This window comes from Ammospiza nelsoni, chromosome 8 (genome assembly GCF_027579445.1).
Source record: "Ammospiza nelsoni isolate bAmmNel1 chromosome 8, bAmmNel1.pri, whole genome shotgun sequence".
Lineage (NCBI taxonomy): Eukaryota > Metazoa > Chordata > Aves > Passeriformes > Passerellidae > Ammospiza > Ammospiza nelsoni.
Genome location: NC_080640.1, coordinates 26,101,308 through 26,117,654, shown reverse-complemented (window position 1 = coordinate 26,117,654; position 16,347 = coordinate 26,101,308). Strand labels below are relative to the sequence as shown.

Sequence of the window (16,347 nt, the reverse complement as noted above, 5' to 3'; positions counted from 1 at the left end):
TCTTAAATTTCAGGCTGCAAAGTTGATCACTGCTGTGGTTAAACCCTGTAATTCTTAGTGCCCTGTTTCATATGTGTCTATAAATGTTAATATTACAGGAAAAGTTAAGCAAACTGAAAAGGGAAGACTAGAAGCAATTACCTAGCACAATCTTTAGACTTGCCCTGAGATAAAAGTATTTACCAAATAAGGTTGTGGACTGTACAAAATAATGAGACAGAATTGTGTCAAGGGAGTGGCTGGAGACAGGAGAGGGAATAAAACCAGAGATTAATAAATAATCTCTGCTAACCTCTGTCCTTAGGATCTATCAGCTGGAAGTCTGAAGCATCTGTATGATAGTCTCTCATAGGACATGAATTTTATGAAATGAGCAGCAGCTGCTGTTCATCTTTCCAGTTGAAAAAAAGGTTGAAATTGAGTGCAGAGGTATTTCTGAATCATCCAGAGAAATAAGGGATGCATCCTGAGATTTGCATTATGTTCCCATTAATACTTGGTGTTCAAAAGCCACATAGGATTTCTCTCAAAGTCTTAAACAAAGTATTTTGATTTTTTACTGTTAAATTAAGGCGTGATCCAGAGTCTCCTTTTGTGCTTGCCAAAACTCCTAAATTTGCAATCTTTATAGAGTCATTATTTCTGGAAGTGGTATGTTATTGTAAGATTCACTAATATATTTTAAAGGTCATGCCATTCTAAGAAGAATCTGCATTTTGTGTATGAAAATTTCTTCTAACCAGGTTGAAACAGCTGTTTGTGACATAAGGAGAATAACACAGTTGGAGCAAATGGTCTTGTTAAATTTAGAGTGAAATGAAACTAACTTCTGAGCTGTGAGAAGGCAGGAAACATTAAGAACTTGAAGGATACAAAGTTAATTTAATTCAACCTAGACCATTTATGGTGGGTGAACCAACGTAGTTATCCAAGAGCATGTGCTGCTCTGTTTTTGAAGGCGGGAACATAGTGTAGAAATTGAAGGCTGCAGTAGCAGTCACTGCATGAGAAGTGACAACATGTGGGACATACTAACTACACTAAGATCAGAATGAAGAGCAAGACTGAGGTTATAATTTCTCCTAGCAGTTTATGGTGAGCTGATAAACACCTTGAAGACTGTCCTGGAACAGGGTTTAAAGCATCTTTGACAAAGCTGTTTCAATGAATGTCCTGCCACTCCTCACACTGTGCCTGCAAGTAAAGCCTCTGCAGAGCTGCCAGCTGGTGTGTGAATCTCATGTGTGCTGTTCAGGGTGTCCAGGCTCAGTGTGCTCACTCCATTCTCTTCACAGGTCACTGTCCTAGATAGTTCTATTAAAATGGAACTTGCAGCTGTTTTTATTTTGCTTGGTTTTAACTTTCCTCCTGCTGGGAATGTGACAAATGTGAAAAAACAGATGTTTTCCCTTTCCCCCTGCTTAGTTCATGTGTTCTCTCTCTAGTTTTTCAAGCCCTATATGTGGTTTATCTGGTTGCTGTAGGCTTCTAAACAGCATAATGAAAAGAGGCAAGGGTTCAGGCCATAAAAATTTACATGAAGTGCAGTGCTCATTGTGCTATGTGTGATGGAAACATTTCTTTGTGGTAGCTCAGTCTTCTAGTTCAGGCAAGATGTGATTGAAGAGACTGTTTTTGACAGGTAACCTGCCAGAGCTCACACTTCCATGATGGGGTGATGAGAGGAGCTGTGTAACCTTCTCATTATGGAGGCAGATCTGTCCCCACTGCATGTTACTTCTCCCAAAGTAGGGAGAAAACAGGGACCCAAGCAGGGAAGATTATCCCTCTTGCCACTTACCATGGCTGTAAGGATGTGTCCTTGTTTCAGTCAGCACTTTCTTTGTTTTTCAGAAAGATGATAGAAGAATATGAAGCCTATCTGGTATTCTGTACAAAGTAACTAGTCCAGCTGCCCAATGCTTAATTCCAGAAAACTTGGTAAGAGGAAGTGGTACAATGACAGATGTCTGGGCAGGCATCTCACTCTTCTTCCTCCTGAATAGACAAGATGTTTACTTCAGCTGGCAAGTCTCCAAAATAGAAAATACTGTGCAGATGTCAGCCCCATGGCTTTTGGAAAGATTTTGAGATTGTTCTGCATATTAATCTCTTTCTTGAAGACATGAATAAGCCTTGTCTCTGCTATCTGATAGGAGGTGGTTGCAGAAATAACAGTGTTTTGTCCTGATGCTGTTACTTGGCCACTCTCACCTCTTTCTGGTTATTCTGTATGTTGTAGATATGCTAATCATTTCATACAAACAAAATTAGTTGGTAATAAAGTCCAGAACTTGAACTAAGGAATTTAGAGGCTAAAGATCGTTTCATTTCTAAAATGGTATGAATTTCAACTTTTCTTCCTGCCACCTCTGACAGAGAGACATTTGAGGAGAATGTTCCATTGTTAATTTACCGTCAGTTTGCTAAAATCCCATAATCCAGTTTACTGGGCACCATTTCAGTGCATTGAACACAGTCTGTCTACCAAAGCATTTATGGTCACCTCAGTTTACTTAATGTGACTAGGAAGCAGTAAAAGAAAAAATACTTCAGCAGCAATGCCTTTACTTTCAGGTGAAAATTTGATGGGATAGGAGAACTCTGCCGAAGCTTTTAAGAGCCCAAGTTCTGTATGAATCCATCTGTGTATGAGACATAAGAAGAGTGAGATTTTTGCATTTCAGCTTAGCTAGTAGTCCTTTTCATCCCCTTGGGACTCAAATATAATTTGTAAAACACAGGTGGAATTTTGTTTTTTTATATTGTCTTGGGCAGGAGGAGGAATCTGATCAATGGCTCTTGTTCCTACAAGTTCTTCAGAAGTCTTTAAGGAATGTAGTGCTACAAGGCACACAATTTCTGTTTGCTTTTGCAGTTTGTTGGGGTTTTTTAACTTGTAACATCATTTTTCTTAGAAAAGATGGTGATGGATGAGGATGTATTGCACTACTTTGGAAGACAAAAAGAGATCTTCATCTCTGAATGGACATCACAACAGCCAGGAATAAAGTGAGTTGGTAGGGTCTGTAGATGTGCAACATCTCATGTCCAAACTAGGTGGGATGATGCAGCAATTTTACACTTGCAGGCAGTAAAGGAAGAGCTGTAACTCCAAGGCCATTACCTCAACACAAGTACATTATCATGCCTCTGCTATCTGACCATTGCAGTGGTGCTGAGTTATTGACCAGGAAGTCTAGTACTTCCATAGATATGCAGACCATTTTGCAATTTATAAAAATGTAAAGTCAGTCTTTTTCATGGGAGTTACATTTAATCTTGGCCTTTCCAGTTAAATTTTAGATTAAATTTTTTCTCTGATAGTGACTAGAAGCTCTTCATTTTCTTCTCTATCCCACTTTAATTTTTGTTGACCAACACTACAAGAATGTGATGTTATGCTTTTTCTTTAAAGGAAACTGGTAATTAAAACCAGTTTCAGTAGTTCTTTTTGGTGATCTTTACTAGCAAGAATACAAATTGTAATTATGTACTACATAATGTATTACAAAGTTGCTCATTCATAGAAGGAAACAAAAACACCAATACACTGTAGTAAAGGTTTAGCTCTTGTGCACAAGCTCATAAAAGAAATGCCTTACAGCAGTGCTAGATTTGTTCAGAAGCTTAATGATGTCTGCAGGCACACACCAAATGGTGTCACAACTGAGTGAAGGAATTAGCAAAGATGGGATTTTCCGGACTACTCCTATTCATCACTGGCAAAGGAGAGGTGGTTACATCTAAAAGCTGTCACTGTCAGACATGTCGGGTTTGTGTTTGCCAGCTCTGTGTGGTATTTGGAAAAATGGGGTGGGTGAATGCTGGCATAGTGCCTGATGTCACACCTTGTGCCTTTGCAGCAGCTGCCCCTGCAGTGCCAGGTGACAGGTCTGAGCAGCCACCAACTGATGGATCATTTCCTGTGTTGCAAGAGCCTTTCTTGCTTTCCCCATCTCTCTTTCTTATGATGACTAAAGGTCACCGAGATGGTTGAAATAAAAATAAAATAAAATAAAAATCCACTTCTTACTTAAATACTCTGTGGAGGGGTTATTTAAATGCATTCCCCATTTTTATTTCCAGATGGTCTATTTCAAAATTTGAAGTGAACTTATGGCAACAATTTCTAAATTCCAAGTTTGCTATAAACTGAACTTCAAGCAAAATTTTGCTGTATTCCTAAATTATTTTCAAATGTTGAAGAGTTAAAAAAACATTTTCTATTCTTTAATGACAGCAGTAATAGGAAGGAATAATCTTTGTCTTGGGACCAATTCAAGTGACATAAAGATATCAGGCACACCCTGTTGCTGTGTTACAAGTGAAACATTATAAAGGTTTTATGAAGGTTTTATCTGACAGCTTTTAGCAGCCTTAGAGGTGGGGCAAGCTGGATGAAAGTTGCAAAGCTAATTACATTCAACAATTTCATTAGGCGAGATCTAAATTTCATGTTGCATTCTGCTATGCAGACTTAAAATATGAGTCAGTTGAACTTGGCCTCCTTAATTATACTAGGTGACGCTGACGAACACTTGCTTAGGAATATAATTGCTTTATAATATTGATTAAATTGAAGTAAATTATTAAATATTATAGAGATGATAATTTAGATCATAATTTAAAAGGAGAATTACTTGAAACATCATGAAAATCCATAGAAACAATTTATAACCAGTAGAAAAGATCAGAATTTAATTGTAGACTAAACACAGTATTTACGTCTGTAACATCCTCTGGCACACAGGTGGGGAATTTTTAGGCAAACTCAATTTACATATTGATGAATGACACCTGACCTGCAAAAAAATCCCCCGGAGTTTCATGATCCTAAGTAGGTCTGCCAGGAGTCACTGACAGTAGTCAGACAGTAGATTTCCATCTCCCATCACATCAGAGCTATCTTAATTTACAGAGCTGTCTGTATCTTACTTTTTGACTTAAGACCTCAAATGTAAAGGAAAAACAAATTTTCTTTTTCTTCTTTTAGAGACAAACACTAGGAAAATACTGCTAGTGCTGCAATGTCATCCACAGAAGCCAAGTCACACCTTTCCACAAGACTGAGCACAAGTGATGCTCATGTTTCTTCAGGCACTATTTCTCAAAAGGTTATTTATTTCCTCTTGGGCTCATTTTCATGCAAACACCTCCCGTAAGCAGGGTGTTGGTTTCTACACCTCACCATTCTAAACAGACCAGAATCCCTCCCTTGGGTTATAGTCAAGCTCTGAAACTTCAGCCTCAGAATCTAGACCAAAAGGTTCTTTTGCCTGAGTTTTCTCTTGCAACAAGCACGAATGTCAGAATGTTAAGACAGCTCCCTGTACATTGCAGATTTTGAGAACAAGCACAGTGCTGTTTTTGGCTACAGTAGAAGAAGAAATTAAGGGTATCAAATTGCTTAAAAAGATAAAACTCTCTGAACAGTCTACTTACAACTGACATGATCCAAAGAATTCTTCCTTCTAAGAACTACAGATGTCCCTCCAGCTGTAACAGTGCCAGGAACTAAATTGTACCTTATAATCTTTGGGCACAAAGGAGCTGCAACAAGGTTCTTCACAATCCATGCTCTCTTCCCTCTGTTTGAAGAGTCAAAAAATACTACAGTGTGTGACAAACATAAAAGCAGCACTGGCTGCAATAAGTGGCCAACAGGTGACACCAACAGAACTTCTTCAAGTGTAGCCAGTATCCTCCAACTGGGAAACACCCCCAAAAAGGTGCTAGCCAGTGAAAATGAGAAGCATCTTTGCAGATTTTTTTACAGAGGAATATGTACTCTCTTACAAAGGAAATTGTAACTGTAACAAAAAAATATTTATAGTACTCTTCACCAAGCTGTTTGTGCAGAGGTACTAAAATATTTCTATTAACATGGGGAAAAGTGAGAGTAGTCAACTTGTGAGGCTAGAATTTTATTGTTCATAGGTCAATACATAAACATAACATACTTGCCAGAAACTGAAAGTAAGACCTGCTGACATTAGGTCAAAATTTTCATGGCCCAAGAACACCTCTTTTATTCCAACATACAGCAGAAGAGTATGGAAAGTATAAATTTCTTACTGTTAAGTCAATTTTACTGTTAGGGAACATTTCTTTTAGACCACATTAACAGATCAATTTGGAAAAGAGGTAAACAGACTAATAATGCACACAACAGTAGGACCAATTTATGATCCTGGGGTTTACAGCATGCCGTTCTGAATTCCCAGTTTCTGTGCCAACTGTACAAACTTCCAAGAGATGACCACTGGGAGCTCTTCTGGACAGACTTTCATCTGCAGTACAGGAATTCAGCCACCAGAAGAAAGACACAGCTATATTGCCATTTGACAGTTTTATAAATCTAGTATCAAAATAAGCTAGCTATTATAGCCGGTCAACATTAAAGCAAGGAATTCTCATGTGTACTCCAGAAGGAGACTGAAGTTCATATGGGACAAATGCTGCATAGTTCCCATATCCTGTCTCCTTTACACTTTTTGGTCATCTAACCTGTGAAATCCTGCTTAATCTTTTCTGATATTTCTGCCCAGGTCAAAGTCATGATTGCATTTAGGGACATACACAATTTATTCACTTCTTCTGAAGATGCCACTAAAATAAAATTTATGAACCTTAACAGAAAATTGATGCATCTAAGCAGCACTTCATGAAGTAGCTTGTACTCCTATCTGCCTATGGGATACCAGTTCAAAAATTACTTTCTTTACTATGCAACAACAGTTTTTAAAAAAAAAATAAGTGAAAGTAAGAGTTGAACTGCCATCAAACCCCTTAAAAAGCAGGTAGGACTATTTTATTCATATATTAAAAATAATTTACTTTCCCAAAATAATGTACAATTAGAAGAAGCAGTTCAGACTATTTTAAACAGAGCTGGAAAGTGTTTGAAGAAAAACTAAGACTGAATCACATTGCACTGAACCAATATGCTGAAATGCTTTAAAATTCTCACTTGGAGCATTACTGCTTTAATCATGAATGTTTATTTAATATGTGCACTAGGTAGTCTGTCTGACAGTTGCAAAGTTGAGTCTCTGTTTACTTTTTCCTGCCAGTTCCACCACCTGCAAGCATGGTGGCCACCCGAATGAAGATGTTCAGTGTATCAGTGTAGATACCGAGGCATCTAGGAAAAAAGAAATTACAGTTACTGCTGTTGAACAGACATAGAATTATTTGCTGTTTCCCACCATTATACTTAATTTTAGGAGCCTGCATGAACTATCTTTACAAAACCCAGCTATGACTGCCCTCAGTGCTTTGTATGTCAAAGAACACCTGTGTTTTGTTCTACCATTTCTGCCAGCAAGAACTATTTACAGAAATCCTGACAGTATCCTGCTCTCATACAGGAGCCTCTGCTTTTATATTGAACTTTAATCTGCTTATCTCCAAGAATTTTCAGAAGATCAGTATTACTCTGCTTTAATTAGAATAAAACAGAACCAAAGGAAGTAAGAATTCACCTAGGATCACACAGACATTTACAAGAAAGTTACTTGTTAGTCAGACTTGGTCTTTACTGAAGAGTCAATCCTTCCTTCCCTATCACACCATTGCAGCTTTTCCATTTAGTGACAAAGACTAATAAATATTAAATGACTACGGGAAGATTAACTTTTTTTCCTCTCAACTGATACTGACAGTTATTTTCAGAAAGCAGGTATAAATTCTGCCAGCAATGCTTTAGAAAACCAAAATACATTTTAGAATGCATTGCTGGAGGCACGTGACATCACACGCTCAATTCTGTTTCTCACAATGATTTCAGTTTTAACTTCAGCAGCTATTTTGTCGCCGTTGTTTTCAAACTCTGTAATACTTCACACTGACCAGCAATACACTTTTAAAAGGCTGTTTTCAAAGCATGTTTCAATGTAACTTGAGGCAAACTCTTACCCAGCCCGCAGAGCAGCTGCGGTAGCACAGAACACTTACGCGTTGATGGGGTCGTATTTGACCACACCATAGAGGGGCAGCGTCTCGGCCCGTCTGATCACCAGCTGTGTGTCATAGAGCAGGAACATGCCGAACAGCACCAGCCCGCCATAGACCGCCACCGAATACAGCCCGGCGCCAAAGGCAGAGGTGGGAGGCAGGAACATGGATCCTGGAGAGCCAGGGACAGAGGTGGTAAAGATCATTGCCTGCTGCTCTGGGTTAGCTCAAACTCCACTCACTGGAGCACACATTGTCCAGTAAGCATTCAATTCAATTCTCAGTTTGTGGTGTGTGTTTGATACCAAGAGCTTTAGCATGCACACTGAAGATGTCACATACACAACCCGACCTGTTCATTTTGAACACCCCAGGGAACTGTGTGCATTTTTCTTCAGGTGAAAGTACCTATGACTACAACAATGACTAAAACACATGAAGGAAAATGAGTTCTTAAGTGGCTTGAGAACTAAGATCACATTTACTGCCTTCCCTACTCACTGGCAGTATCTAAAACATAAGGCACCCCTATCAGTTGTTTGCCAGATTAACATCTGCCAGAACCACAACTTCATGTTCCTTTTCAAGAGTAAATATGACAGAACATTTTCTGCTGTCCTTGAGTTGCAAGGACAACATTTAAGGCAAATCTTCACTGAGCAGACCAGCCTGCAACTGTGAGCTGCACCACAGTAGCTTTAAACCACTTTATATGAAGTGGTTTCATATAAACCACTTTATATGAAGAACTGAAACAGTATCTTACCGATTGAAGAAGCAATAACAAAACCTAAGCCTATGCCAAGGGGTGCTCCCATGTTCAGGAATTTTTCACTTGGAGCACACACGGCCACAGTGGAGAGCCCCCCAACAATTCCAGCAGTGTACCAGGCAGCTCTGATGAGCAGAGGACCACCAAGGAAGGCCAGAGGAGCCACCACTGCACCCATGACACCTAGGCAAAGCAAAACAGAACACATGTAACACTCGGAACACCACACGCCAAACCCACTTGATTTTCATCTCCAGCCAGATGGCATGGCTCCAAGTAATCCACACACTACAAAACACCAATGCACTTCATTGTGCTCTTATCTAGAAGGAAGCACAATAAATTAGCAACCTTAAACTCCATTATGCACTTTTATTTAGCACTAGAACACTTCAGGAACCTTGCATTGGGGAAGAAAGACTAACAAAAGTCAACATACTGATTGGTTCATAACAGCTGGTAAGAAGAGATATTTAGCAGGGACTTATCAACTACATAATAACATTGGGAGCACTCAACACTTAAAAGCAGGACAGATTTCTGATACAACAATTAGGCAAGTAAGTCAGATTTTTTTGCTAGAGGCTTGTAGGAAATGTGTATCTAGTATCTAGCCCATTAATATCTCATTAGGTTTTTTCACTTAATCACTACAATAAACATAATTTCTTCTTGGCAGATATGTTAGCTCTGGAGAGGCAAATATGATTCCAGTGCCCAACCTCCACATGTCTTTTCTGAATTCCAAAATATTTCTATCAAAACAGTTTTGAAAAATGAGAGCCATTATTATTTGAAGTTGGTATCATTAGTGAGAAATTGAGATGTTGTGTCTATCAGGTACTTTAGCTGTGAGTACAGATCAAAAGTAAACTAATACTAAAATCTTTTTTTTTAAAGTCAGGTTTCAAATGCCTCCAAGAATGGTTACTGTAGGCAAGAGCACTCAGAGAAGTGGTAGTGTTAGAAAGCAGTGACAAAACCGAAGTAGCCATGAAACCATCTCATTCCATTTTCAGTGTGGAGTGTTTGTACTTTAAGTTTAACCTAGTTTAACTTGAGCATGACTTTGAGAAGACTATGAAAAAACTAGACTTCAGTTAAGGACACTTAAGACATCTTTCCCTGACATTCAGGAATTGTCTCTGATCTCTGAAAACCCTTGACTCCCCTACAGCAGTATATAAAAATTTACTTTAAAGGCAGAATTTTATTAAAGTAAGCATTTGGTCGCACTGAAGCACAGACATCTCTACAACAAACACTGAAACCACATACCTGAATGCAGCATCCACGCTGCATGTTTAGCTACGAGATTATTTTCATAGGATATGGTCCTGACCAACATTCCAGCACCAATCATGGCTGCAAAAGTTGCACCAATTGCCTGAAGAAACAGCATTACAGAGCTCAAGTTAGCATATGCACATACGGTGTCTGTTCTAATCTCCTAGTCTAAAAGGCAACACAGATTCTGAAAACAGCAACCTAATTCACAACTGGAGGGAATATTCATCGATTCTGCTCCTAAAAGGTTACAGTCAAATCTTTGCAGATCTTAGCTTGCAGTAATTTTCATTTATTTCACTCAGTTTTCCAGAAACCCAAATTTGACAATGAAGTTGGCAACCCTCTCGCCTGTGTAAAGTAAGAAAGGCAAAATCCATGGTTCTGCCCCTCATGCTCATGAAGGTACCTGAAATGTGTTAGCCTTCCTTCTTTTCTTGTACATTTCTCTATCTAAAACCAACACCTAATTTACTGGCTTTTGCTACCAACCATTTTTTAACCTTGGTGCCTCTTCTTACTCATGATTCCAACCAGAATCATTCAACATCTACCAAACTGGTCAAAAGTGTACAACTTTTATCACCAATGAAGCTTTATCAAATTCACCTCCCTAACTTATGCAGGTGTTGGCATTTAACTGTTACTGTTTCACTCCACGTAACATACCGAATTCATACTAAGCCTACCGTATTGTTTCAGCCTTGGCAAACAGAGACAGCTTTAAAAGTGCCACAGGGCAGAGTAAGAATGCACAGGGACCTCAGCCTCTGTTTACAGACAGCAATAGAAACTGTGCCATTACCTTTAGGTAGCTACTTCTAAGAGGTTCTTACTTGCACATATACAGCTAGTTAGGGTAGTATAGTGGTTTTTGCTCATGTAATTTATCTTTGACAAACTATCAGTATACAAAACACACGTCAGAATGTGACTACAATCACCAAATCTTACATCATAAAGTATCACCAGAATACCTGAATAGTCTTTCTGGATAAGGACACTAATGTCGGTTAAGTTTTCCCTTACTTTCCACCAAGTAGTTACATTTCTTGGATTTTTTAATATCAACCATCATTTGGTGGCATTCCTCAGCAAATACTTTTATTTTTATAACAAAGCTTACCAGCCAGGAGCCCTTTGTCATGAGGTTCATGATTGCAGGAGTTCTGCTCACTGCTACAGCAGACAGAGCTGTCATGCCAATGCTGCCCGCAAAGTACATGTACGTAGAGTGAATCCTGTCCTTCACATACTGTGGCCAAATACTGCAAAAGAAGCAGTCACACAGAGCTGTGCAGTTAGCAGGTTCACAACAGAGAGCAGCTAAAAACACAACCAAGCTGTTAAGTGCATTCATAGCCATGGATATAAGGGAGGTTTCACTGTAATGATGAGGTCTAGCAACTTCTGCCATGAGTTTACTTTACAGTGGGGACTGAACTTGTCAGTCTTGCTGATTTAATCTAATATTAGCTCAGTAGAAACACTGAAAATTACCAATAATGCTGACTATAATTTAATTCTAAGCAGGAAGCATGCATAGAAAACAGAGTAATGAATGCTTTTACCACAGAAAAATAAAAGAATGGTGTGTTGCATATAACAAACTGGTTTCAGGTAAAAGGTCTACAGAATGTGTACTGGCACTGCTCAGCCTGCTGTGCAGCTCACAAATTGCTGAGTCATAGTGCACATGGTTATCTGACACCACAGGACACAAACGTCATTCTGAGAGCTCTAACAATAGCAACAGACCTGGACACGAGTGAGTTTCTGCAGTATCATTTGCTCACACTACAGAAAGAAAACTTTCCCTGCTAACGCTAAATTTGAATGCAGTGCATGTATTTTTTCCCATTTCGCTCTTTTGACCTGTTAATCAAGACTTGTGCAAGAAAAAAATAGACATAGCTCTATCTATAACAAGCTTCTCACAGACACAAATGACACATGTTCATTATAAACGCTGACTGCCATTTCCAAATGCAAAATAAAGCAAAATATCCCCAACACACTTCTCCCAAGCCCATGCTTATTACTACCCGTCTTTCAAGTCTAACTATACAGTTTTGCCATTAGCCAGGGATTTTTTTTGACCAAGAAGCAATTCACTGAAGTTTTAAGAACATGCTTATTATATAAAAGCTTATGCCGAGATACTGTGTATAATGGAGACTTTTTAAACAACTGTATTAAAGTTGAATGAACAGTCTCATAAGAATAGCAGGGAAACTGGTCTTAGCAATGCTTTTCAGAAGACCACACTCCCTAAGTTATCTGGAGCACACCTCATGAGAGAAGTTTATATACTCTTCACATTAGATTTAGCGAAACAAATTCACTCAGGAAACTACTATCTGTTTAAGGTTGAAAAATTCTAATTTTGCTTTAAAAACCTGCAGAGACACAGGTGGGGGTTTACTCTTCAGAGCATAGAAAAACCTGAGTGCACACTGGGTGACAGCAGCTACAGAGGAGGTTTGCTGCCCTGGAGAGGGAAACAAAGCACGTTACTTTTAGAGGAGTTTTGCTGCACCGGAGAGGGAAATGAACCACGTTACTTACGCAGCCCTTTCGATAGCCCCAGTCTCACTGGACAAGCCCATTCCATAGTAGCACAGGGCTCCCAGGCCAACAGCAGCCCCTCCAGCAACAATGAACCTCCCCAGGCGATCAGCTGGGGAAAGAAATACAAACACACACTCTCATTAATGCTTTTCTTGGACAGTTAACAACATCCTCACGTGAATTTTGATCTATCTGCAATAGCTGCTCCACTTTACCCCTTCTTCTAAAAGCTTCGCTTCACTTCAAGTTCACTACCTGTTTCAGTAGTGAAAAACATATTTCTCTGAGGAAGTTTTAAGTTCATGTTGAAAGATTCTCAGTATGTAAAGCAGAGCTCCTCTACCTTTAAGTGCAGCTTCTGCAGATGGCTCAAATGCTGCATCTTTCACATCCTGGCCAAGTTTTCCACGCCTTGAGCCCATTCTTGCTCTGGTGGCATAACTCTGTTAAATTCAGAAATAACATAAAAATATTTAAGGAAACAAAATAGAAGACAGTCTTACCAACTTACTTGCTACACTTAAAATTGTTAATTAATCTCTTATTAATCTGTGTTTACCTTCATACATACAAAGCAACTGTGCCCAAGGAAAACAAGTGAACGTTAAAGTTTAGGGAACTTTGTGAAAAACATTGACGTATTTTAGAAACACAGAACCAATGCAGTGATGCTGGAATATTCAGACTGCATTTTTCTACTTTAGTCCCACTGTACTACACACTGCCACAAGCCTCTCTGTTAAATATAAAAACATAATCATTGCTTTTTTGTTTTGTAAAAAGCCTTTTGCTTTCTATGCTAAAACACTCTTCATGCAAACACTTCAATGTAAAAAAAAATTCTGCACAATACTTTCCTGCTATTTTAGAGACACTAAAGCTGGAAAAGCAGCACAGATTTCTTGCTTTCAAGTCTAACCTTGATTTATAGAACAAACCTTGAATGAAGGCCTAGAAACTCAAGATTTTTAAAGTCAACAAGCTCCAAGTAATTATGCTGCTCAAAGTCTTAGTGAGCTGCAGGAGCAACAGAGAATACACTCATAATAAATTCAAAAACAACTTTATATTTTCTTACCATTTTTACAGGAATTTTTAAATTAAAATTGCATCTGAGCAGTCAAGGACTCACATCAAGCTGTGAGTTTGTTTCAGCACTAAAATAGAAAACCTACAAGCATTACTCTCATCAGGCATTAGAGCACTGCAATTCAAGGGATTTACCAGAGCCCTTCAGTTTGGTTGTGCTTGGCAGCAAATGAAATCAAGCCCAATGCTATAAAATTCACAAACAAAAAAGCACCCCACGTACCTACAAACTTAGAATGCTTAAGAGAAAAGTACAAAAGAGGTGAAGAATTTTCCCCTAGCACTTTCATCAAGATGGCAGAAGAGCAACAGCAGCCCCTAAGAGTTGTGAGCTGCAGGTCTGAGACATCCTCTGAGTGTGTTTTTTAAAAATGCTGCTTAGATCTGTGGCTGTCCTGCCATAGCTCAGAAACTGCTCTAACCTACACCACAGCTCTGAACACATATTGGGACTAAAATAATTGAAAAGAAATTGTTTAATTTAATGTTACATTTAAGACTCTAACTTGGGAACAGGCAGGACAAGAATTTCTGTTCCTCCCACCTTTCCTAGTAAGGCCTGTCCATCCCTAACTACCTCTTTTGCCCATTAATTTCAAGACACAAGTCAGTCATTGAAACAGAAGAGTTCACTTATTCTGCTCAAAACCCCTGTGTTTAGACTGAAGAACATTTTTCCTTCAGTAAATTAGAGCAGGTGCCTCAAACAAGCAGAAGGCTCATGCTCATTCACATCAGGTACTCCATGCAAAGTGATTCTTTTAGCAATACACTGAACCCTTTAAAACACGTGCAGTCAGGGCCATGAGAAGGAGAGGTACCTTACCTGGCTAGGCTGCCACAGCCTGTATGCCTTTAAGCTGGAGCTCCTCAAGGCTGGGGAAGCCTGAGTGATGGTGGGGCGGATGGTCTGGCATGGCAGTGCCCTCAGGCACACCAGCCTGGCAGCCAGCATGCTTGCTGAGATAACCTAACACACTGTGCTCCTGCAAATGCACAAGAAAAAGTGTTTTGCTGTTTTGTTACATGGTTTTCAGACAGGATACACGAACTACTTACTCTCAACTACAACAGAAATAATAAAAACCAACCAACCATAGATTATATAGTAAAAGCAGCATTATCACTGAAATACTGTAATAGGGGGTAAAATCTTCTTAAATACACAGTTTAACTTTGGTTTACCTGTATTTATACCTGTATAAATTTAATCAGAGACTTCTCTCTCACAATTAACTCAAAAACAGGATCACATTCCACTTTTCATATGCACAAATTAAACTAAAACCCTTCATGTACTTATGTTTGAGTTACTTTGGCAACTAACCTTCATTTTGAGACACAACACTGCTTGACTGCTCTGCCCTCCAAATTTACTCAGAACCCCACAGAAGCATAAAACCAGCACAAGATGTATGGTGGAATACAGTCAGAGAGCGATTTTAAGCTGTCCTTTAAAGAATCAGTTAGCTTTATGGGCACAGCATTCCATCAAGGTCACAGCCCAGAACACAGCTTCAGACCATCCTAAGCAATTCTGACCAGAACACAGTGACACCACTCACGGGTAACTCACAGCACCAGCAGAACCAGCCTGTGTGTCCCACCGGGAGCATGAAAACTGCCAGCTCACTGCCACAGATAGTGCACATCATATAAAATACCCCAAGGCCTCGGAGTCACTTTAATGTCCCTTAATTACAACTACACACAACCCCTGATATCACGGAACTACCAAGGCCTTTTCTCAAATAACCGGTCATACCTTACGGGTGCAGTGCTCAGCATGAGCTAAGAGTATTCTAAAGAAAGGCAGGTTTAACCACGGGCGAGAAACAAGCACGCAGAGCACTGGGCAGCCGGCATGAATCACAGAGCAGTGACTGAGCACATAACAGTGCTGCTGCTGGAAGGTCCCTTGGCTCTGCAGCAGTTATGAAATGCCGCGTTTGGAACGGGAAATCACACGAGGTTCGTCCCGACTGTGCCACCAAACGCAGGGATGGCACGGCCTGCGGGAACTGACAGGGCCAACTCGGGGATTTTACCTTTACTTTTTGGGAACGGGCATTTAGAGCGAGGCAACTTCAAGTGTTTTACCAAGAGCAAGGAGGGCGGAGAGCCCACAGCTAAGACCAGAACAACACTCCCACACATTAACTGGCAGTAGCGTAACGTAGAACCGGGGAGTCACTGCCGCACCACAGCGCGCACAAACCCCTCCCAGCCCCGGCAGGGCGGCGCCCGCGCCCGACTCAGTCCGGGCCCTCTCCGGCTTTGCGCTGCCCCCGCCCGGTCCCGCCCCGGCCCCCAGGGGCCCCCAGGGGCCCCGCACCTGCCCCGGCCCGGCGCGGTCCCGCCGCCTCCTGCGCGCTCGGCCCCGCTCCGCCGCCGCACCAGCCCGGCCCCCCGGCAGCGGAAGTGACGCCACGCCGCCCCGCCGGCGACTGGCTCGCTCCCGCCACGTGACCCCGAGCCGGCGGCCGCCATTGGCCGGCGGGGCGGTGACGCGCGCGCGGCCGCCATCTTTGGCCGGGGCAGCGATGGTTCTGGAAGCGCGCGGGCGGCGCGCCGGCAGGGGGCGCGCGCGGGGCGGGGCCGGGCCGGGGTCGGGGTCGGGGTGTGCCCGGGCAGGGGGTGCGTGAGGGGGCAATGCCGCCATGGAGCCG

At 40.8% G+C, this 16,347-nt stretch overlaps 1 protein-coding gene across 3 annotated transcripts; it reads right to left on the bottom strand.

Moving 5' to 3' along the window:
• Window positions 1-5,911: 5,911 nt before the first annotated feature.
• Window positions 5,912-16,104, bottom strand: GHITM (growth hormone inducible transmembrane protein). Of its 3 annotated transcripts, none has more exons than XM_059476653.1 (9): window positions 16,014-16,104; window positions 14,505-14,664; window positions 12,933-13,032; window positions 12,587-12,698; window positions 11,145-11,286; window positions 10,010-10,118; window positions 8,726-8,914; window positions 7,960-8,131; window positions 5,912-7,147 (listed from the first exon to the last, which is right to left on the bottom strand). In XM_059476653.1, exons 2-9 carry the CDS (start codon window positions 14,631-14,633, stop codon window positions 7,060-7,062), a joined length of 1,041 nt encoding a protein of 346 aa, XP_059332636.1. In that variant the 5' UTR covers window positions 14,634-14,664; window positions 16,014-16,104; the 3' UTR covers window positions 5,912-7,059. The 3 variants fall into 3 exon arrangements, with proteins under 3 accessions (XP_059332636.1, XP_059332637.1, XP_059332638.1); XM_059476654.1 differs by having other exon boundaries at window positions 16,018-16,089; XM_059476655.1 differs by lacking the exon at window positions 16,014-16,104 and adding an exon at window positions 15,444-15,710.
• Between the last annotated feature and the right edge of the window lie 243 nt (window positions 16,105-16,347).

What these genes read in the sequence shown, in the direction of transcription:
- GHITM (XM_059476653.1), bottom strand. Translation starts at nt 14,633, where the DNA reads ATGCTGGCTGCCAGGCTGGTGTGCCTGAGGGCACTGCCATGCCAGACC. An exon ending in GGCTGTGGCAGCCTAGCCAG is followed by an intron (nt 13,033 to 14,504) that starts GTAAGGTACCTC and finishes TGAATTTAACAG; the next exon opens with AGTTATGCCACCAGAGCAAG. An exon ending in TGCAGAAGCTGCACTTAAAG is followed by an intron (nt 12,699 to 12,932) that starts GTAGAGGAGCTC and finishes TTCTTTCCCCAG; the next exon opens with CTGATCGCCTGGGGAGGTTC.